The 25,084-nt window shown below is 36.6% G+C and overlaps 1 protein-coding gene across 6 annotated transcripts in view; it reads right to left on the minus strand.

The window, feature by feature from the left end:
- ERC1 (ELKS/RAB6-interacting/CAST family member 1) overlaps positions 1 to 25,084 on the minus strand; it is a 532,268-nt gene that overhangs the window by 76,786 nt on the left and 430,398 nt on the right. For 4 of the 6 annotated variants that reach the window (XM_047866436.1, XM_047866437.1, XM_047866435.1 and 1 more), the window contains one exon: positions 16,869 to 16,967. In XM_047866436.1, the coding sequence (XP_047722392.1) occupies positions 16,869 to 16,967 (99 nt within the window). Of the gene's footprint in view, positions 1 to 15,313; positions 15,381 to 16,868; positions 16,968 to 25,084 lie in introns of all 6 variants that reach the window. The other 2 variants (XM_047866441.1, XM_047866440.1) reach the window with 1 other exon arrangement.

The raw sequence follows: 25,084 nt of genomic DNA on the forward strand, positions 1-25,084 counted from the left end.
GGATTTAAATAATATAACAGAAAGTGAATTTAGAATAATAGTCATAAAATTAATCGCTGGGCTTGAAAACAGTATACAGGACAGCAGAGAATCTCTTGCTACAGAGATCAAGGGACTAAGGAACAGTCACGAGGAGCTGAAAAACGCTTTAAACGAAATGCATAACAAAATGGAAACCACCACAGCTCGGCTTGAAGAGGCAGAGGAGAGAATAGGTGAACTAGAAGATAAAGTTATGGAAAAAGAGGAAGCTGAGAAAAAGAGAGATAAAAAAATCCAGGTATGAGGAGAAAATTAGAGAATTAAGTGATACACTAAAAAGAAATAATATACGCATAATTGGTATCCCAGAGGAGGAAGAGAGAGGGAAAGGTGCTGAAGGGGTACTTGAAGAAATAATAGCTGAGAACTTCCCTGAACTGGGGAAGGAAAAAGGCATTGAAATCCAAGAGGCACAGAGAACTCCCTTCAGACGTAACTTGAATCGATCTTCTGCACGACATATCATAGTGAAACTGGCAAAATACAAGGATAAAGAGAAAATTCTGAAAGCAGCAAGGGGTAAACGTGCCCTCACATATAAAGGGAGACCTATAAGACTCGTGACTGATCTCTCTTTTGAAACTTGGCAGGCCAGAAAGAATTGGCACGAGATTTTCAGGGTGCTAGACAGAAAAAATATGCAGCCAAGAATCCTTTATCCAGCAAGTCTGTCATTTAGAATAGAAGGAGAGATAAAGGTCTTCCCAAACAAACAAAAACTGAAGGAATTTGTCACCACTAAACCAGCCCTACAAGAGATCCTAAGGGGGACCCTGTGAGACAAAGTCCCAGAAACATCACTATAAGCATAAAACATACAGACATCACAATGACTCTAAACCCGTATCTTTCTATAATAACACTGAATGTAAATGGATTAAATGCGCCAACCAAAAGACATAGGGTATCAGAATGGATAAAAAAACAAGACCCATCTATTTGCTGTCTACAAGAGACTCAGTTTATTTTATTATTTTTTTTTTAATTTTTTTTTTCAACGTTTATTTATTTTTGGGACAGAGAGAGACAGAGCATGAACGGGGGAGGGGCAGAGAGAGAGGGAGTCACAGAATCGGAAACAGGCTCCAGGCTCTGAGCCATCAGCCCAGAGCCCGACGCGGGGCTCGAACTCACAGACCGCAAGATCGTGACCTGGCTGAAGTCGGACGCTTAACCGACTGCGCCACCCAGGCGCCTCTACAAGAGACTCATTTTAGACCTAAGGACACCTTTAGATTGAGAGTGAGGGGATGGAGAACTATTTATCATGCGACTGGAAGCCAAAAGAAAGCTGGAGTAGCCATACTTATATCAGACAAACTAGACTTTAAATTAAAGGCTGTAACAAGAGATGAAGAAGGACATTATATAATAGTTACAGGGTCTATCCATCAGGAAGAGCTAACAATTATAAATGTCTATGCACCGAATACCGGAGCCCCCAAATATATAAAACAATTACTCATAAACATAAGCAACCTTATTGATAACAATGTGGTAATTGCAGGGGACTTTAATACACCACTTACAGAAATGGATAGATCATCTAGACACACGGTCAATAAAGAAACAAGGGCCCTGAATGAGACATTGGATCAGATGGACTTGACAGATATATTTAGAACTCTGCATCCCAAAGCAACAGAATATACTTTCTTCTCGAGTGCACATGGAACATTCTCCAAGATAGATCATATACTGGGTCACAAAACAGCCCTCATAAGTTTACAAGAATTGAAATTATACCATGCATACTTTCAGACCACAATGCTATGAAGCTTGAAATCAACCACAGAAAAAAAGTCTGGAAAACCTCCAAAAGCATGGAGGTTAAAGAACACCCTACTAACGAATGAGTGGGTCAACCAGGCAATTAGAGAAGAAATTAAAAAATATATGGAAACAAACGAAAATGAAAATACAACAATCCAAACGCTTTGGGACGCAGCAAAGGCAGTCCTGAGAGGAAAATACATTGCAATCCAGGCCTATCTCAAGAAACAAGAAAAATCCCAAATACAAAATCTAACAGCACACCTAAAGGAACTAGAAGCAGAACAGCAAAGGCAGCCTAAGCCCAGCAGAAGAAGAGAAATAATAAAGATCAGAGCAGAAATAAACAATATAGAAACTAAAAAAACTGTAGAGCAGATCAACGAAACCAAGAGTTGGTTTTTTGAAAAAATAAACAAAATTGACAAACCTCTAGCCAGGCTTCTCAAAAAGAAAAGGGAGATGACCCAAATAGATAAAATCATGAATGAAAATGGAATTATTACAACCAATCCCTCAGAGATACAAATGCCAACATTTGAGATACTTATATCTCTTATGCCAACATAAGAGATACTTATATGCCAACAAATTGGACAACCTGGAAGAAATGGACAAATTCCTGAACACCCACACTCTTCCAAAACTCAATCAGGAGGAAATAGAAAGCTTGAACAGACCCATAACCAGCGAAGAAATTGAATCGGTCATCAAAAATCTCCCAACAAATAAGAGTCCAGGACCAGATGGCTTCCCAGGGGAGTTCTACCAGACGTTTAAAGCAGAGTTAATACCTATCCTTCTCAAGCTATTCCAAGAAATAGAAAGGGAAGGAAAACTTCCAGACTCATTCTATGAAGCCAGTATTACTTTGATTCCTAAACCAGACAGAGACCCAGTAAAAAAAGAGAACTACAGGCCAATATCCCTGATGAATATGGATGCAAAAATTCTCAATAAGATACTAGCAAATCGAATTCAACGACATATAAAAAGAATTATTCACCATGATCAAGTGGGATTCATTCCTGGGATGCAGGGCTGGTTCAACATTCGCAAATCAATCAACGTGATACATCACATTAACAAAAAAAGAGAGAAGAACCATATGATCCTGTCAATCGATGCAGAAAAGGCCTTTGACAAAATCCAGCACCCTTTCTTAATAAAAACCCTTGAGAAAGTTGGGATAGAAGGAACATACTTAAAGATCATAAAAACCATTTATGAAAAGCCCACAGCTAACATCATCCTCAACGGGGAAAAACTGAAAGCTTTTTCCCTGAGATCAGGAACACGACAAGGATGCCCACTCTCACCGCTGCTGTTTAACATAGTGCTGGAAGTTCTAGCATCAGCAATCAGACAACAAAAGGAAATCAAAGGCATCAAAATTGGCAAAGATGAAGTCAAGCTTTCGCTTTTTGCAGATGACATGATATTATACACGGAAAATCCGATAGACTCCACCAAAAGTCTGCTAGAACTGATACAGGAATTCAGCAAAGTTGCAGGATACAAAATCAATGTACAGAAATCAGTTGCATTCTTATACACTAACAATGAAGCAACAGAAAGACAAATAAAGAAACTGATCCCATTCACAATTGCACCAAGAAGCATAAAATACCTAGGAATAAATGTAACCAAAGATGTAAAGGATCTGTATGCTGAAAACTATAGAAAGCTTATGAAGGAAATTGAAGAAGATTTAAAGAAATGGAAAGACATTCCCTGCTCATGGATTGGAAAAATAAATATTGTCAAAATGTCAATACTACCCAAAGCTATCTACACATTCAATGCAATCCCAATCAAAATTGCACCAGCATTCTTCTCGAAACTAGAACAAGCAATCCTAAAATTCATATGGAACCACACAAGGCCCCGAATAGCCAAAGGAATTTTGAAGAAGAAGACCAAAGCAGGAGGCATCACAATCCCAGACTTTAGCCTCTACTACAAAGCTGTCATCATCAAGACAGCATGGTATTGGCACCAAACAGACACATAGACCAATGGAATAGAATAGAAACCCCAGAAGTAGGCCCACAAACGTATGGCCAACTCATCTTTGACAAAGCAGGAAAGAACATCCAATGGAAAAAAGACAGCCTCTTTAACAAATGGTGCTGGGAGAACTGGACAGCCACATGCAGAAGGTTGAAACTAGACCACTTTCTCACACCATTCACAAAAATAAACTCAAAATGGATAAAGGACCTAAATGTGAGACAGGAAACCATCCAAACCTTAGAGGAGAAAGCAGGAAAAGACCTCTCTGACCTCAGCCGTAGCAATCTCTTACTCGACACATCCCCAAAGGCAAGGGAATTAAAAGCAAAAGTGAATTACTGGGACCTTATGAAGATAAAAAGCTTCTGCACAGCAAAGGAAACAACCAACAAAACTAAAAGGCAACCAACGGAATGGGAAAAGATATTCGCAAATGACATATCGGACAAAGGGCTAGTATCCAAAATCTATAAAGAGCTCACCAAACTCCACACCCGAAAAACAAATAACCCAGTGAAGAAATGGGCAGAAAACATGAATAGACACTTCTCTAAAGAAGACATCCGGATGGCCAACAGGCACATGAAAAGATGTTCAGCGTCGCTCCTTATCAGGGAAATACAAATCAAAACCACACTCAGGTATCACCTCACGCCAGTCAGAGTGGCCAAAATGAACAAATCAGGAGACTATAGATGCTGGAGAGGATGTGGAAAAACGGGAACCCTCTTGCACTGTTGGTGGGAATGCAAACTGGTGCAGCCGCTCTGGAAAGCAGTGTGGAGGTTCCTCAGAAAATTAAAAATAGACCTACCCTATGACCCAGCAATAGCACTGCTAGGAATTTATCCAAGGGATACAGGAGCACTGATGCATAGGGCCACTTGTACCCCAATGTTCATAGCAGCACTCTCAACAATAGCCAAATTATGGAAAGAGCCTAAATGTCCATCAACTGATGAATGGATAAAGAAATTGTGGTTTATATACACAATGGAATATTACGTGGCAATGAGAAAAAATGAAATATGGCCTTTTGTAGCAACGTGGATGGAACTGGAGAGTGTGATGCTAAGTGAAATAAGCCATACAGAGAAAGACAGATACCATATGGTTTCACTCTTATGTGGATCCTGAGAAACTTAACAGGAACCCATGGGGGAGGGGAAGGAAAAAAAAAAAAAAAAAAGAGGTTAGAATGGGAGAGAGCCAAAGCATAAGAGACTGTTGAAAACTGAGAACAAACTGAGGGTTGATGGGCGGTGGGAGGGAGGAGAGGGTGGGTGATGGGTATTGAGGAGGGCACCTCTTGGGATGAGCACTGGGTGTTGTATGGAAACCAATTTGTCAATAAATTTCAGAAAAAAAAAATAAAAAAAAAAATAAATGAACTGTGATCAGTCACCACACAATGGAATACAACTAAGCAATAAAAATGAACTACATCTACAATTAAAAAAATGAATGATTTTATTTTTTATTTTATTTTATTCCAGTGTAGTTAATGTACAGTGTTGTAATAGTTTCAGGTGTACAATACAGCGATTCAAAAACTCTATACATTAGTCAGTGCTCATCATGATAAGTGTACTCTTAATCTTCACCTATATCCTCTCACCCATCTCTCTGCTGGTAACTACCAGTGTGTTCTCTATAGTTAAGGGTCTGTTTTTTGGTTTTTCTCTTTTTTTTCCCCCTTTATTCATTTGTTTCTTCAATTCCACAGATGAGTGAAATCATATGGTATTTTTCTTTCTCTGGCTTATTTAGCTTAGCATAATACTCTCTAGATCCTTCCATGGTACTGCAAATGATAAAATTTCATTATTTTTTTATGGCTGAATAATATTCTATTATATATATATACCATATATTCTTTATCTATTCATCTGTTGATGAACACTTGGGCTACTTTCATAATTTGGCTATATTGTAAATGTTGCACTAAACACAGGGGTGCATAAATCCCTTTGAATTAGTGTTTTGTATTCTTTGGCTAAATACCCAGGAGTGTGATTACTGGATTGTAGGGTAGCTCTATTTTTAATTTTTGAAAAACCTCTGTATTGTTTTTTACTGTGGGTGCGCCAGTTTGTATTCCCACCAACAGTGCATGAGGGTTCCTTTTTTTCCCACATCCTTCTAACACTTGTTATTTCTTGAGATTTTGATTTACCTATTCTAAGAGGTGTGAAGTGATATCTCATTGTGGTTTTGATTTGCATTTCCCTGATAATGAGTGATGTTGAGCATCTTTTCATGTGTCTGAGGGGCATCTGGATGTCTTCTTTGGAGAAATGTCTGTTCATGTCTTCTGCCCATTTTTTAATTGGATTATTTATTTTTTTAGTGTTGAGTTATGTGTAAGTTCTTTACATCTTTTGGATACCCCTTATCAGATATGTCATTTGCAAACATCTCTCATTCGGTAGGATGTCTTTTAGTTTTGTTGGTTGTTTCTTTGCTGTGAAGAAGCTTTTAATTTTGATGTAGTCCCAATAGTTTATTTTTGTTTTTATTTCCCTTGTCTAAGGAGACATATCTAGAATGATGTTGGTACATTCGATGTCAAAGACCTGTGCTCTCTTCAAGGACTTTTATGGTTTCAGGTCTCACATATAGGTCCTTACTCAAAAAAAACGAATGAGATTTAAATGTATTATGCTGAGTAAAATAAATCTTACACAAGAGGACAGACTGTATGATTCCATTTATATGTGGTTCTAGAACAGGCAAATTAATTTATGTCAAGCAAACACACAAACGTTAACTGTGTTTCCTTTTAGGTGTGAGTACGTAGGTACAGACTGGGCAACGACAAGAGGTGAGAGAAAATTTTCTTGGGAGATGTTAATATTCTGTATCAGGGCCTGGCAAACAACAATGACCAAATGATCTAAATCCAGACAGCCGTTATTTTTGCATGTCTATTGGCTAAGAATAATTTTTGCACTTTTTAATGGTTGGAGAAAACTATTTCATGATATGTAAAAATTCTATGAAATTCAAATCTCAGTGACCATAAATAAAGTTTTATTGGAACAGAACCATTCTTATTTAATTACTTATTGTCCACTAATGCTTTCTCGCTACAGTGGTAGACTTAAGTAGCTGCTACAGAAACCTAAATATTTACTATGTAACTCTTAAAAAAATATTTGCTAACCCCTTTCTATATCTTAATAGGAGTTTAGGTCACACAAAACTCATAGAATAGCATAGCTTAAGATTGGTGCATTTCACTAATAAAAAAAGAAACCATAAATTTTTGAATTTTCATAAAAATTCATAAAATTTTGAATTTTCATTAATAAGCATGGGGTGATGGATACAAGTGTCTCTTACTTTGAAATGCATGAAAAAATGAGACCGTTTGACATACAGATGGGAAGATGTGATAAAGTAAACATAACAAAATCTTAGAGACTCTAGGTTTAAGACACAATTTTTTTCAACTTTCCTGTATGTTGGAAAAGTTTCATAATAAGATGTTGAAAAAAAAAAAAAGCAAAGATCCCATATAATTGAAGTTGGTAAAATTACTTAGTGTTTCAACTCGCTTAAAAACTCAGCATGTAGCTGCTAGGTTGGCTACATAAAGTCTTGGTAGTAAGTATGGGTTGTGTACCTTTGTTAAAGTAAGCCCCAGTGTGAACATATTTAAAAACAATAAATTATGTAAATGATCCTTTTGGAGGAGCTTCCTATCCTAAGTAGTTCAACTCACGGAGCCCCGCAAACAGTACAAATTCTTTAATATGCTAAGAGATCAACTACTAAAATCAATAGCTCTGTTCCCAAGTAGAGAACAAAAAGCTAAACAAAAGCTCAAAGGCAGTCCTTTTCCATTTCAAAACTTTAAGATATTTATCTGGGAAAGAAGGGTGCCTCTCTGTCTTACTTATACAATGTTTCAAATAATAGTGCATATTTTGAATACATTTTGCCAGAAGATCACCATTAGTTGTTTTTCACTAAAAACATTGTTTAAATTGTGGCAAAAAACCCCCACAAAAAAACAAAAACCTGTAGTAAAACACACATAACATAAAAATTTCCATTTAACCATTTTTAAGTGTACAGTTCAGTAGTGTTAAGTATATTCACACTGGTGTGCAACCAACCTCTATATTTTTCACCTTCCAAAACTGAAACTCTAAACCCATTAAACAACTTCCCACTTCCTTCACTGCTTCTGTCTAAAAAAAATTTTTTTTTTACTTTGAACAAAATCTGATTAAAAACATAACTTCCATTTTGATATGGAAAATTAATTGAAAAAAATGAGTTTCAATGCAGAAATTTATTTTACAGAAGACAAAATTACCCCCAAGAATAGGACTCTTCTTTAAACATGGAGATGACTAAATAAAATAACAGGATGTGAGTGCCAGGTTTAAAAAGACCTTATAATTTTGGAGTCTTTCTCTAATATATGTTAGCGATATTTAAAGCAAGCAAGGAATATTGTATCTACATAAAGAAATTTATCTAGGACTTATAATTTTTTAAGGAAAATGCATTTGTAGTCTACTAACTGTAAGATATATTATTATAAAGATTAAGGTAAACATCTAAGAAAGTAGTTACATCAGAGGGGTTAACTGATAAATTTTACCCATTTTCCTTAAATGGAAGAAATTACATCAATTCTCTACAATCTCTTTCAGAGGACAGAAGCAGAGGGAATACTTCTTAACTCACTCTATGAGGCCAGCATTACCCTAATACCAAAACCAGGCAAAGACATCAGAAGAACAGAAAACTACAGACCACTATCTCTCATTTACATAGATGCAAAAGACCTCAACAAAATATTTGCAACTGAATCCAACAATGCATAAAAAAAAAATTATACACCAAGACCAAGTAAAATTTATCCCAGGTATGCAAGGCTGGTTCAACATTTGAAAATCAATTAGTGTAAGCCATCATGATCATCAACAGGCAAAAGAAGGAAAAATCACATAATTGTATTAATAGATGTAGACAAAACACCTGACAAAATCCAACACCAATTCATGATAATAGCTCTCAGTAAACTGGGAATAGAGGGGGGAACTTCCTCAACTTGATAAAGAATGTCTACAAAAATATATATATAAAGCTAACATCATACATAATGGTGGGAAATTTGAGGCTTTCCCACTAAGATCAGGTATATACAAGGATGGTCCCTGCACCACTTCTTTCCAAGATTGTACTAGAAGTTCTAGTTAATGCAATAAGACAAAAAAAAAAAAAAAAAAAAAAAAAAAAAAGGAAATAAAAGACACACAGATTGGGAAGGAAGAAATAAAACTGTCTCTATTCAGAGATGACATTATTGTCTAGTAGAAAATCCAAATGACTGAAGAACATAACAAAAACTCCTGGAACTAATAAGCAATTAATTACTGTTAGGATGTCCTTGGAACCACAGTAGAGGGGATAGCCATCTTGCCAGTGCAACCCAACGAAAAGCCCCTAGTGGCTGCCAGAACGAATTGGAGGTCAACCAATCACTGAGCAACAGCACCACCTGACGCTAAAAAGGCCCACCCAGACCTAAACCCTGAACAGCTGCAGCTTAAAAACCCCACCCCACCACACCTGGGTGCGACTTCCCTGACTCCTCTCTCTCTCCCTGAGTCACCGAACCTCGCCCGAGACCTTAGTTCCCAAATAAAGCCTTTGACTGCTAAAATTTTCTAGCCTCTGACTCCTATCTTTACCCTGCCTTACGCCTGACCCTAACAATTACAATAATAAGGTTGTAGGGTATAAGGTTAATATAAAATCAATTGATTTCTGATATACCAACAATGAACAAGTGGAATTTGAAATAAAAAACACAACGCCATTTACATAGCATCCCCCCAAATGAAATACTTAAGTATAAATCTAACAAAATATGTACAAGATCTATATGAGGAAAATTACAAAATTCTGATGAATGAAATCAATGAAAAAACTAAACATGGAAAGACAGTCCAGGTTCATGGATAGGAAGACCCAGTATTGTCAAGATGACAGTTCTTTCCAACCTGATCTCTAGATTCAATGCAATCCCAATCAAAATCCCAGCAAGTTATTTTGTGGAAAACAGAAAACTGATTCTGAAGTTCATATGGAGTGCCAAAAGATACAGAACAGTCAACATAATTTTGAAGGAGAAAACAAAGTTGGAGATCTGACACTACCTGACTTCAAGCCTTACTATAAAGCTACAGTAATAAAGATAATATAGTATCGACAAAAGAACCAGCAAATAAATCAGTGGGAAAGAACAGAGAGCCCAGGGGCGCCTGGGTGGCGCAGTCGGTTAAGCGTCCGACTTCAGCCAGGTCACGATCTCGCGGTCCTTGAGTTCGAGCCCCGCGTCGGGCTCTGGGCTGATGGCTCAGAGCCTGGAGCCTGTTTCCGATTCTGTGTCTCCCTCTCTCTCTGCCCCTCCCCCGTTCATGCTCTGTCTCTCTCTGTCCCAAAAATAAATAAACATTGAAAAAAAAAATTAAAAAAAAAAAAAAAAAAAAGAACAGAGAGCCCAGAAACAGACCCACATACCTAGAGTCACCTGATCTTTGGCAAAACAGTATAGGCAATAAAATGGAACAAACACAGTCTTTTCAAAAAATGATGCTAGAACTGGACATCCACATGCAAAAAGATCAGTCTAGGCACAAACTTTACACTTTTCAAAAAATCAGCTCAAAATGGATCATAGACCTAAATGTAAAATGCAAAGCTATAACATTCCTAGAAGATAATATAGGACAAAACCTAGGTGATCTTGGGTATGACGATGACTTTTTAGTCACGAAAGGCACGATCCATAAAAGAAATAATTGAAAAGTTCAACTTCATTAAAATAAAAAACTTCTGGGGGCACCTTTGGTAGCTCAGTCAGTTAAGTGTCTGACTTTGACTTAGGTCTTGATCTCGCAGTTCATGAGTTCGAGCCCCATGTTAGGCTCTGTGCTGACAGCTCAGAGCCTGGATCCTGTTTCAGATTCTATGTCTCCCTCTCTCTGCCCCTTCCCCTTCGCACTCTCTTTCTTTCAAAAATAAAAAATAAACATTAAAAAAAATGGGGTGCCTGGGTGGCTCACTCAGTTAAGCATCCAACTTTGGCTCAGGTCATGATCTCCCAGTTTGTGGATTCTAGCCCCGCGTCGGGCTCTGTGCTGATAGCTGGAGCCTGGAGCCTGCTTTGGATTCTGTGTCTCCCTCTCTCTCTACCCCTCCCTCACTCCTGTCACTCTCTCTCTCAAAAATAAATATACATTAAAAAAAATTAAACATTTGTATTAAAAGTTTGTCTTAACAGTGATATCTCTAAGAAAGAAAAGTTTCATAACATACTGGTCCAAAACATGTTTTGAGATGCTATAGTGCTGATCGAATAGTCAGGCAACTCATTTTCAGATTTTAGTTAGTGGAATGGTCTTATTCCAAGACCAAATGCTATGTCTCTTGACAAGTACATCCTTTATTTGAGGGGGTCTGCTGCTAGTTTACATAAAGCGCTTCCACAGAATGAAGTATACAAAGAGCACATGGCCATGGTACCTACTATGCTCCAGGTTCTTTCTAATGGCTATGAGTCACAGGTTCTAGGAGGAAAGTTTCTACCCGAAAGATGTTCAGTTTTCAACAGAAAATATTTCTCAATTATAGTCAACTCTTTTTTATTTAGAATGAAATTATGGGAGCCTGATTCTAGGGCTTAATTATGGCTTTCCTTTAAATTCTTAACATTTCTCTGTACAGGTCTTTTGTTTCTAGACACTTTTCCTATCTTCCTTTTCAAAACTTCCCTTTCTTGTACTGGTAATGCTGACATTAAAGCTAACAGCTAATTCTATGCTCTTGGTTTCAGTGTAAACTTTACTGTTTCTTCTCTGGATTTCATGAATTCAAAAGTTAATTAATTTAATATAAACTTACTGAGGGCCTACTATATACTAGGCACTATTCTAGACGATAGAAATATACATTTTTTTTTAACGCTTATTTATTATTGAGAGACAGAGAGAGACAGAGCATGAGCATGGGAGGGGCAGAGAGAGGGGGAGACACAGAATCTGAAGTGGGCTCCAGGCTCTGAGCTGTCAGCACAGAGCCAGATGCGGGGCTCAAACTCACAAACCGTGAGATCATGACCTGAGCTGAAGTCAGACACTTAACCAACCGACTGAGCCACCCAGGTGCCCCAAGATGATAGAAATAGAAAAGTAAACATATTGAAGTCCCTGCACCCATGGGGACTACTTTCTACTGTAAGGGAAAAACAAGAAAGAAGAAAACACAAATTAAAGGGATGGAAAATAGTGGGAACACATTTCACATGGATTTCCTATAGGCTGAGGGGAGAGAGAAGGGACTCTCATGTTTTCTTTTTAAATACATTTAAAAAAAAATGTTTACTTACTTCTGAAGGAGAGAGAGACAGAGCATGAGTGGGGTAGGGGTAGGGGTAGAGAGAGAGGGAGACACAGAATCCAAAACAGGCTCCAGGCTCTGAGCTGTCAGCACTGAGCCTGACACAGGGCTCAAACTCACGAACCACGAGATCATGACTTGAGCTGAAATTGGACACTTAACCGACTGAGCCACGCAGGTGCCCTGGGACTTTCATGCTTTCTAACTGGAGGTAACACTTGCTTTATTCTGTGTGTCTGAGGAGGGTTTCTTGACAGCAAACTCTTTCAAAGAAAGTTTCAATGAATAAATCTCTTTTATAGAAAAATTCAAGGTGTTTTCTCGAGGGAAAAAAATTCCTCAGCATACAAGAGATTAAACTTTTGGTGACAGAAAGGGAGATATAATCATCAATATGTCTTAGATTATCTCTTTCACTGTCAGCTACTAGTTCCTCTTTCCATACCACAGAAATGCCTGGGGGCTTTAATGGCGTATCTAAATCTTTTTTTTTTTTTTTTTTTAGCACCCTTACAATATAAAATGAGGGCACTGGAATAGATACTAATAAAAATAGTAACTGACACTTACTGAATGCTGACTACTTCCTGGAGGTGGATTCAAGTTAATGATGACAGCAGCAACAACAAATATAATAATATAAGCAGAGTACATGGTGGAAGACACTGTTCAATTCATTTTACATACATTAACTTATTAATCTGTCCAACAACCCTACAAAGTAGTCCATTAATAAACCCATTTTTACAAAAAACTGAGTTAATTTCCCCAGGCCACGAAGAAGGTGGAGGAGTCTAGATGCAAAGCAGTGCTGTCTGACTCCACAAAGTTTATGCCTCTCACAACTCATCTGCTTCTCACAACAACACCCATTTGAAAGATGAAGAAATTGAACTGCGGGGAGATTAAGTATCTTGTCCGAAGTCACAAGTTAAATATGTGGTGGTGTTAAGATTTCACCAGAGACATTCTGCTCCAAAGCCTAGAGTCTTAACCATCATGTTCTGCCACTTCTTATGAAATTACTGAGACCCCTCTCAGCTCCGTACTTCTATGATTCTCTTCCTGAGTATTGATTATATCTAGTAAAACCTAGGTTTTGCTGTTGATATGTACTGTGTTTTACAAAAGGTTTGAGATGTAAAGTATTATTTATATTCTTAAGTTTTATAAGGTAAATCATCAATTTCAGAAGTTTAAAGTTTTGTTAGGAAAAACTTCTCTGCAAGAAAACAAGTGAGGAAAACTGGAGGTCAAGTCATTACATCTGCAGTCACTCACGCATTTCTTATGAAACCCTTATGATAATATGACATTTATAGCACATTTTAGAAAATTGGAAGTATTGTATCATAGGAACTCCACTTAAGACCAGCAAATTACAACTCCACTGTGTTAAACCAATGGTAGTTAATATTTTAGTGCAGTAAGCTGTACTTTTATTTGGAAAAAATAAACTTTTGGAATAAACTTATTTGGAAAAAGGAAACTTTTATTTGGAAAAAAAAATTAATAGCATTTCAACTCTCTGTAGGAGTTATTCTACTAGGGAAGTAGAGAAAATACAGTGGAGACTTTAGGAACAAGTGTATGTGAAGGTTTGTTCATTTTTCAGTCTCCTGGTGAAGTTATATATGGGCCTTCTTCCTGTACCACTAACTTGTTTCTTCTGATTGGCTAGAAAAAGGGTATACAATCAATACAATCCTATTCATATACATCAGGTACGTGCTTCCTGCTAAGGCATGCCAAGAGGCTCCTATGTTCTGCCAAAATAGACATGGCAGGTTCATTTAGAAGGAGGGGACTGGTAAACTGTATTCAACTACTGTATGGCCCCCACATCCTTCACGATGACAAATAGCTACCCTTACAGGGGGTAGTGTAGATAAAGAGAATTAGCACACTAATTTTCTCAGCTTTAGCTTTGTCTGGCATGCAACACTCTAACTGAAAGAGGTTTTTGGCTGGTGTACATTTCGCCTTTTACACCCTCAGGATAAAGTCATTTGGAAAGCTTCCCATCTTCACAGTATATGCCCCTTTCCACAACTTACCTCATCATCCTTCTTGGCTGTGTTTGCTAGTGAGAGGTCTACACATGTTCTCATCATTTTAAGAAGTATAACACTAAGACACAGAATTTTCAGGGAGAACTGACTCCAAAAGAGTGAGATCACCAATAAGCAAGGGCAGTGAATCCAGGGAGTGCAAGGCCACCAATATGTGTGAACTTATTAATTGTAATTATTTTTTTTTCTAAGAAAAGGATTTCCTTAGTCAAACCTCCAGGGCATCAGATCAAAGGGAGATACTGCCACAGCTGGACTGTGTTTTCCAGCCAATTGGCCTGGAAAGGAGAATCTAGACAGTGTCCTGGCAACTGTTTAACACAGCAGCAATCCATAAAAGAGAGGGAAAGAATTCTTTAGACCGATTTTTCAAAAGGTCTTCCTTTACTTCTTTACTTCTTAAAGGACAGTTTGAGAGTAATGTCAAAGCCCTAGGGGATGTAGGCACTCTGTAAGAACCACTGACCCTGGGAATTCAGAGCATCCTTCTACAGATAGAAACAAAAAGTTTTAGTTCACAGCACAATTTTTTTAAAGACATATATTTATAATTAATTATCATAAAAAGTATATCCCAAACCTACTGGCAGAATATTTGAACAATTTTCTACTTCCAGTTTGATGTAAGTCACTATGAACCTTACCAGGACACTGCTGAATCACACTAGATAAGGTAGTTTATTAATAAAATCACAAAAGGAGAAATTTATTTATATGCCCTGGAAGTTCTCCCAAAAATGTACATAAAGAAATTATAAAGGTGACTATTAACACACAAGAAAAAAAGCCACAAAACCCAACCACACTATGTCAGAAGCATAGCAATACACACAGGAGTCATGTGAAAATGAGAACACAGAAAGCACACCAAACAATTTCATGAATTACAAAGAAACAAGATGTGAGAATGATTGTGTAAAAAAAAAAAAAAAATGAAAGCAAACAAACAGAAAACATTTCTATAGTTAAGGAAAGGTGTTTCTCACCGTTCTGAACAAAATGGCTGAACTAAGAGCATCTGATTGGCTATGCCCATATACCCTCCTCCTCATCCTAGGGGAGAGAGTTGACAAAGGGAACAATGTCCCAGAGCAGCATGGGAATGAAAAAGAGTTGGTTAGTATTTAAAACAAAGACATAAGCATAATGTAGTAGAAGAAAATGGTCTCTAAATTCTTGACTCTTCTTATATTAGATTCTAATTCCCTAAATTCCCTAACCTACTCAAATTAGTAATTAGTTTGTTGTTACACTTCTACTCTTCCTACCTTTCCAGGATACTGTCTCCATTTCAGAGCAAGATCTGGGCAACATTATCAGGTTGAAGGCTTTTCTTTATTTTTGCCTTTTCTTCAAACTTTCCCCATTTCTGTTTGCCTCCCACTACTCCCAGGCATCCAATTCTTGTATTTATACATTATCAAAACCTATTTCAAGGAAAGAATCTAATACTCATCTTATATGCACTGGCATAAATTTAATTCTGGGTATCAAAAACAGGCAGAGATAGCAAAAGTATTTCTTGGCAAAGAAAGACTGCTGACCTCAGACAGACAGTTCTCCATTCTGCCTACATTAAGATTGGTATTGTTTTCCCTCTAAAACATAAGGCTTGCCTAAACTGGTTTAGTAAATGTCATCAAACTATGACTCTGCCTTCTGTATCTTACAAAAAAATCGCAATTTGGATATTATTGCTGCTTTCATCTGCAATATTTCTTCTTCTAAGACAATGCCATGGCTATCATTCAGTGGAGATGTTTAGTGGGGGAGTTTCCCTTGACTTTTTAGTCATATGGATGTAATTACTTAACTATTATTATTATTTTTTTCCTTCAGCTATACATTTTAAGATTGAATGTGATGGAGATGTTGAAATCTGATTTTTGGCAATGGGATATGAGGTAATCTGTTCACCACTCTCTCCCATCCATCATTTTCAAGATCTTGGGAGAGTTCAGTTCTTCCAAAAGACTGGAGTTGAATATGGCTCCCTTTAGACTCATCAATGCACCTTTTGCATTGATGAGAAGCTGAAGGCAATAATTTTTCTTAAGAATGACAAATACTGGAGGGATCAACCAAGGAAATGAGAGAGAAGAAATTTTCACTCTTTATAATGGGTGATGATCAGAGATTTTAAAATTTGCAACTAAACAATAGTTATCTCTAAACAGAGTTGTGCCTTATTGAACTCAAAAGAGTTTTTTTTATAAGGCATTGTTTTAATAAGAAAAGTAGGACATTTACAAATTAGTATATATCTGTGAGATTAATCTTTTTTCTCAACCCAATTCAATGATTTTTTTATAGTCCTCAAACTTTCAAGTATCTCCTCTTAAAATATTCAGAATCACCCACCACCACCTTCCTATACAAAAACTGAATCTGTGTTTAAAAACATGAGTGAAGGAGATATCAGAAACTGATGATTTAATTTTATTTTTCTAACTTATATTCTGGAATTTGTAACATGCTAGTATAAAATATAAGGAAATAAAAGCGCATTTGTTTCTATAAAACATTCAAGAGCAGTCTTACCTGGTCTGGGGAGGGCTTGTGATTGGTTTGATTGGAACGGGAGGACATGAAGCGGTCATCCTCATAGTTGTCCGCCATTAGCTTCATTCTATTTTGTGTCTAAGAAGAAATGGTTCATGAAGTTAAAATGAAATAAAAATTTCTATGATACACTGAAAAGTAACAAGTACCTTAAGAATGTCATAAGAAACAGGGATGCCTGGGTTGCTTAGTCGGTTAACCATCTGACTTTGGCTCAGGTCATGATCTCGCGGTTCGTTAGTTCGAGCCCTGCCATCAGGTCAGCATCAGGTCAGGCTCTGTGCTGACAGCTCAGAGCCTTGAGTCTGCTTCGGATTCTGTGTCGCCCCCTCTCTCTGTTCCTCCCCTACTTGTGCTCTCTCTCTTTCTCAAAAATAAATAAGCACTAAAAAAAATTAAAAAAAAAAAGAATGTCATAAGAAACGATAAAACTAATTCTGTCTGAAATAAAATGAACATCAGATTTCTGAAGATATCAGGGAAAATTTAGGCACTGCACTGAACTGAATTGTGCACCCCTCCTCTGTCTCCATTCATGTTGGAGTCCTAACCCTCAATGTAAGTATATCTGGCTAGAGTCTTTAGGAGGTAATTAAGGTTAAATAGGGCTATCAGGGTGGAGTCCTAATCTGATAGGGCTGTGGTCTTTTAAGAAGAGGAAGAGATCATTCTCATTCTCACTTTCATTCACCACCCCCCCACCCCCACTATAGGAGAAAACATGAAGTTGGCTTCTGCAAGCCAGGAAGAGAACTCTCACCAGGAACTGAATCAGCTGGCACCTTGATCTTGGACTTCTCAGTCTCCAGCATTGTGAGACAAAATAATTTTGTTATGGCAGCCCAAGCAAACTATGACAGGCACCAAAATTAGTATAGAGATTTTAGAGGGAAAGAGTAATCTTCCCAAATTAAGCCCTCTATGCAGTGCTTGCTTTATTTTTTATTTAAAAAAATCTTTTTAATGTTTATTTATTTACAAGAGAGAGACAGAGACACAGCATGAGTGGGGGAGGGGCAGAGAGAGAGGGAGACACAGAATCCAAATCAGGCTCCAGGCTCTGAGCTGTCAGCACAGGGCCCGATGCGGGGCTTGAACACACGGACCATGAGATCATGACCTGAGCTGAAGTCGGATGCTTAACTGACTGAGCCACCCAGGTGCCCCAGTGCTTGCTTTATTTTTAAAAATAAAGACTGGAATGGTGTGCCTGGCTGGCTTAGTCAGTACAGCATACGACTCTTGATTTCAGATTCATGAATTCATTGCCCCACATGGGAGTAAGGCCTACTTAAAAAAAAAAAGGTTTACAAAAAATAAAATAAAGACTGGATTATATTATATCTAGGATAGGACTCTGTAACTCTTTTTTCACTTCATGATATGTATGACCCATATTTCCATGTTACTATAAAAACTACTCATTTTTTAAACAACTATTCAATTTGGGGGCATGTTATATTATATACAGACCATAAACATTGGGGGGGAATAGTTCTGTAAGTGAAATGACATACCTACAAAATCTAAGAGAATCAACCAAAAAACTTACAACTTATAATAAAGTTCAGTGAGATGATTAGACAGAAGCTACATATATAAAATTCAATAGCTTTTCTTTACACCATCAATAAGCATTCAGTTTTTCAAAATAAATCACATCTCCCAACCAGAGAGTTCTATAGGGCCTCAGCTCTGGTGGAGCTGGTGTCAGGTTTTATTTCACAACCAGACCAGAGTATACCTGGCTAAAACTTGCCACAATCAGGCCAGGGACCAAACACTGCTCACAGCAGGCAAGGAGGAACCTCCGCAGATGACAGATCAGCCAAAACACAAGAGCAGAGTGCATGCAGCACATACCAGAGACATTTCTTAAAGTGCTAGGCCGGGGCACTACATGACTCCTTCTTCCTAAGGACAATAGTTTGAGGAGCAGGAGACATAACTGGATTTTCTAACACAGAGAAGAAGGCAGAGACTTAGACAAAATGCCATGATGGAGAAATTCATCCCAAATGAAAGAGCAAGATAAGGTCACGGCCAGAGATCTAAGCAAAACATATGTAAGTAACAGGCCTGATGGAGAATTTAAAGTAACAATCATTAAGGATACCCACTGGGCTTGAGAAAAGAATAGATGACATCAGTGAGACCCTTATCACCAGTATAAAAGAGTTAAGAAAGAATCAATCATAGATGAAGAATGCCATAAATGAGATTGGAAACAGGCGTGATGCAGTGAACAGCAGGCTGGAAGAAGCAGAAGAATGAAATTAGTGACCTAGAAAAAATAATGGAAAATAAAGAAGCTGAACAAAAGAAAGAAAGAAGAATTATAAAACACAAGAACAGACTTAGGGAACTCAGTGACTCCTTCAAACATGGTAACATCCATCTTATAAGAGTCCCAAAAGAAGAGACAGAAAAGGGGGCAGAAAATTTATTTCAAGAAATGATAGCAGGAAACTTCCCTCATCTGGGGGAAGGAAACAGACATCCAGATCCAGAAGGAACAGAGAACTCCCATCAAAATCAACAAAGCAGGCCAATACCAAGACATATTGTAATTACATTTGTAAAATATAGTGGTAAAGAAAAAAGTCTTAAAAGCAGCAAAAGAAGTCCCTAACTTACAAAGGAAAACTCAAAGCCTAGCTGGACATTTCTCCACAGAAACATGGCAAGCCAGAAAAGACTGGCATGATATATTCAAAGTGCTGGATGGGAAAAATCTGTAGTCAGGAACACTCTATCCAGCAAAGCTATCATTTAGAAGAGGAGAGATAAAGAGTTTCTCAGACAAACAAAAACTAAAGGAGTTAGTGACCACTAAACCAGCCCTGCAAGAAATATTAAAGGGGATTCGTTGAGTGTAAAGGACAGCCCAAAAGTGACAAAGACAAGGAAGGATCTGAGAAAATCTCCAGAAATAATGACAAAACAAGTAATAAAATGGCAATAAATACATATCTACTTATAATTACCTTGCATGTAAATGGACTAAACACTCCAATCAAAAGACATAGGGGGTCTGAATGGTTAAAAAAACAAGACCCATCTATTTGCTGCCTATAAGAAGACTCATTTTAGACCTAAAGACACCTGCAGATTGAAAGTGAGGGGGTAGAGAAACATGTACCATGCAAATGGATGTCAAAAGAAAGCTGGTGTAGCAATTCTTATATTGGGCAAACTAGATTTTTTTGTTCTGTATTGTTTTTATCCTGCTTTGGTATCACGGTGATGCTGGCCTCATAGAGTGATTTTGAATGTGTTTCCTCTATTCCATTTTTTTGTAAGATTTTGATAAAGATTATCTTTATTATTTTTTTGTGATACAGAGTGAGAGAGAGAGACCTGAGCTGAAATCAAGAGTTGAATGCTTGACTGAGCCACCCAGATTGTCATTATTTTTTTTTTACTTATTTTTAAGTTTATTCATTTTTTTTTTTTTTTTGAGAGGGGAGGAGGAGGCAGAGAGAGAGAGGGAGAGAGAGAGAATCCCAAGCAGGCTCTGCACTGTCAGCACAGAGCCAAACTCAGGGCTCAAACTCATGAACCGTGAGATTATGACCTGAGCTGAAACCACGAGTCAGATGCCTAACCAACTGAGTCAACCCAGGCACCACTGTCATTATTTTTTTTAATGTTTAAAAAAACTCTTTTAAGTTTATTTATTTATTTTGGGAGAGAGAGAGAGAGAGAGAGAGAGAGAGAGAGAGAGAGAAAGGGAGAGAGAGAATCTCAAACAGGCTCTGTACTGTCAGTGATGAGACCCATCAGGGCTTGAATTTGCAATCTGTGAGATCATGACATGAGCTGAAATCAAGAGTCAGACACTTAACCGACTGAGCCACACAGTAGCCCCAGTTTTTAAAAATTTTTTAAAGGTTTAGTAGAATCCACCAATGAAGCCACATAGTCTTGCACTTTTCTGTGCTGGGAGATTTTTGATTTCCTAATTCAACTTTCATTCTTTCAGGTTATTGGTCTAAGAAGATTTCTTATTTTTTTGGAGTCAAGATTCATGATTCATTCTCGGTAACATGTGTGTTTTTAGGAATTATGTTTTTTCCTAAGTTATCTGATTTGTTATTATTATTGTTTACAGTAATCTGTTATCACACTATGTATTTCTGTGGTTATCTGTTGTATTATTTTCTCTTCCATTTCTCATTGTGGTTTTTGAGACTTCTCTTTTTTTCCCTTAACTAATGAAGTTAAAGCATTGCCAATTTTGTTTATTTTTTTTTTAAACTGGTCATTACTTTCAATGTTATGTTATTGTTTATTCTGGTCTCTATTCTATCTATTTCTGATTTTTTCTTTGTTATTCCTTCCTCTACTAAATTTCAGCTAAGTTTCTTCTTTGTCTAGTCCTTGTGGTGTAATGTTAGTTGTTTATCTGAACTTAAAAATTTTTTTTTAAATTTTTTTAACGTTTTATTTTTTGAGAAACAGAGTATGAGCAGGGGAGGGGCAGAGAGAGAGACACACACACACAGAATACAAAGCAGTCTCCAGCTGAGCTGTCAGCACAGAGCCTGACACGGGTCTCAAACCCATGAACATGAGATCATGACCTGAGCCAAAGTTGGATGCTTATCCAACTGAGCCACCCAGGTACCCCAATGAATTTTTAAAAATAGAAATAACAACATAAAAATCAGGTTCTTTGAAATTAATAATAGAATGTTCAGCAAAACATGTCAAGAATAAAAGACATAGACCCATAATAGAAGGAACCAAATTGGAGGGTATAACTATAGACAGAAATTTTAAAAACCATCAAATACTGTATTTATTCCAATACATTTGCATACTTAGGTAAAGGGGATACTTTTCTTAAAAAATAACTTACCAAAAATGATGCAAGAAGAAATATTAAATATTAATAAATCAACAGTAAATGAACTCTCTCATTTCACTATGTAGGTAATGCAAACATCTTGCATAATGGTAGAAGTTTTGAAGTGAAAGCATTAAATTGAAGGACAAAAAAAAACTATCTTTTACCACTGCTCCAATTCAACATTATTTTTTAATAAAAAAGTTTTTTTTTAATGTTTGCTTATTTAGAGAGAAAAAAGAGAGAGAGAGAGAGAGAGAGAGAGCAAGCAAGCAGGGAAGGGGCAGACAGAGCTGGAGACACAGGCTCCAGGCTCTGAGCTGTCAGCACAGAACCCAATGAGAGGGTCAAACTCACAAGCGATGGGATCATGACCTGAGCTGAAGTTGGATGCTTAACCAACTGAGCCACCCAGGTGCCCCATCCTATTCAACATTATAATGAAAGTCCTAGCCAGGGCAATAAGGAAATCAAACGAAATCAAAGATATAGAAATTGAAAAGGAAAAGATAAAACTTTCAATATTTGCATTATCTCACTGCCTAAAATATCCACAAGATCTACAAATTATGAGACAGAGGACAGTTAAATGTAAGTATTAACCAAGTAAATATGTAATATGAAAAAAGAAAACATAGCAATAGCTAGTAAAATATGAAGAAATTAGGAAAGTACGTATTTTTCTAAACAAAAATGATCTGTGAATGAAATCATAAAATAGTAATTAAGAGCACCAAAGAATAACATCAAATGGAAAGACAGAACATGTTTTACAAGTCATGATACCCTTCACATAAAGCTTAAAAGCATATGAAATAATGGGATCAGCTGCTCTGGAGTATGTACATATACAGTACAAGTGTACAGAAAAGGAGATATTAGTGGTGTGGAAGGTGGGAAAGGGTAAAGGACTGATGTATGTGATCAGGAATGGGTGACACAGTTATCTCTAGCAGTTTCACATATGTTTTTTTCTTAATCTGTGTGGTGAGTATATGGATGGATATTACTATTTTCTGTACTGTCACAGTCCTATTTATTTTATGTATCTTATTGTTCTCTAAGCTATTTTTTTATTACATATGTTTTATAGTTTAAAAATATTCATGGAACAATGTGGTCCTTCTACAGGGTTTAAAAATTACAAGCAAAAAATGTGAGTTATAAAATTTTTAAAAGTCAGTAGGCTGACACACTCATTATATTAAATTTATTCCTGCAGTGAAGAGGGAGAAAAGAGAGAGAGAGAGAAACAAACCAAGAAATAGACTCATAACTATAGAGAACAAATTGATGGTTACCAGAGGGGAGATGCGGTGAAATAGGTGATGGGTGAAATAGGTGATGGGGATTAAAGAGTCACTTATGATAAAAACAAAAGAACTGAAAGCAAAAAAAAAAAAATATTATTCTAAAATCTAATTTTAAGTGGCTGCATAGTATTCAGTTGAATGGACACTGAGTCTCATATAGTTGGGCATTTAGGTTCTCCACATTTTTACCTAACAATACATGCACATTAGTAAGTCGTTTGCTCTCTCCAGTATATAATGTCAGCAAAGAAAATACTTAACCAAATTTCTCTTTTCTGAGATGACTTAGGGCAACCTTGAAATATGTAGGGTAATTTTTCTTATGTCATGTGGTATTTCATGACAAATGGAAAGTTTTCTACAAAGTAGCTCTTGGGAGACAGGAGAGAGGAAAGGGCAAAGAGGTGTACCCGGAAAGTGAGCAAAACACTTGCTCACTTTTGGTTAAGAATGTGGTTAAGAAACTTTTTCATGTTGACTTTAGTAGTAATGCACACTGAAAATAAACTTGGCTAGTTATTTTCTTAGAATACAACACAATCTTTAATATGTGATACCCAGTTTAAGTTTAAAACCAACTTAAAAGAAGTGCTAATAAAGAACATACAAATCCACTTTGAAGGCAGAATGTATTTCATATATTTCTTAGGAATGAATATGAAATCCTCCCAAAGGAATTGATCACCAAAGATTACTTATTAAATACATGTAAGTGAATGAAGACATAGTCTTATGACATAGTCATAAGAACTTAGCTCTCCATTTCTGTAAGACATAAAGATAATCAAAGTCTAGTGTTTCTATGTCTAGTATTCAGAAATTTGATTTTTAAGTTTGCTTCCTGCATAGTCATGAGGTTGAGCTCTAAAATACTGACAGCTCACAGAACATTAGAAATTATACAGATTGTATAAATGATTCTGTGCTCCTAAGGAGCTCTTGTTCTATGCTCTTCTAAAGATAAGACCAACAAGCAAAAGGAAGAAGTCTTTTATGTTTTACTGACATGAAAGATATTGTATACCCAGATATTTTCCCTCTTAAACCATGCCATGTGCATGTGCAGATAGTTAAATTCCTCTGGTCCTAATGACATACAGAATAAGATTGTCTGAAGGGAGAGAAAAAGAAAGGAAGAAACTTACTAAAATAAAGTTCTGTAGTTGTAAATGCATATCCATGAATATAGGCATACATACTCACTCAGAGGAAAAGGAGTTCATTATTTATTCTGTAATCTTTTCTTTTAAGATTAAGATGCCAGTGCTCAAACAAGGTATTAGAGAAACTGTATTTCACAGAAAAATACTTAGTTAAGGTAAGAAATGGTGTATATTATCTGAACCCAGATAGTAAAAGAAAAGGTTTGAATTCTAATCAGTTATCTAGTTCACTAATCTTTGCTTTTCAGTTTGTGATATTATTAACCTACCTAAATAAGTTTTAGAAATAATAATAGTTGGAAATATTTTGATATATTTTAGAAAACATACTGTGAATAAATTTTACCCTTACTAATTTGGGTTATTTCCAATTATAATTATTAAGAAAATATTAAAATTACTTCTGCATATATTTGTTGAGCTTTGGCAATAATTTTATCATAGTGAACTGTAATTAAACTTTAGTTATATTGATATCTGATACACAAAATGAAAAAAGCATAACTCCTAACAATTTCAGTTAGGTGTGTCAAATTCAGTGCTGGTTATACATTTAACAAAATCTCAACAGATTACCTTCGAGCTTTGTTTTAAACTTCGTTTCATGAAAAAATATAGATTAGTCATTATTATTTTTTTTAATTTTATAATTTTTTTAGTAATCTCTACACCCAACGTGGGACTCAAACTTAAAACCTCAAGATCAAGAGTTGTATGCTCTAGCGACTGAGCTGGCCAGGCGCCCGTCATTAAGTATTCTTGAGTTGTGCTATATATTTGTCTTTTTATACACAAATGACTGAACATTATCTTTGTAGTTGGGAAAATTTCTTTTCCACTGGTTGAACAGCTTTTGAAAGAACAATG

This window comes from Prionailurus viverrinus, chromosome B4, assembly GCF_022837055.1.
Source record: "Prionailurus viverrinus isolate Anna chromosome B4, UM_Priviv_1.0, whole genome shotgun sequence".
Lineage (NCBI taxonomy): Eukaryota > Metazoa > Chordata > Mammalia > Carnivora > Felidae > Prionailurus > Prionailurus viverrinus.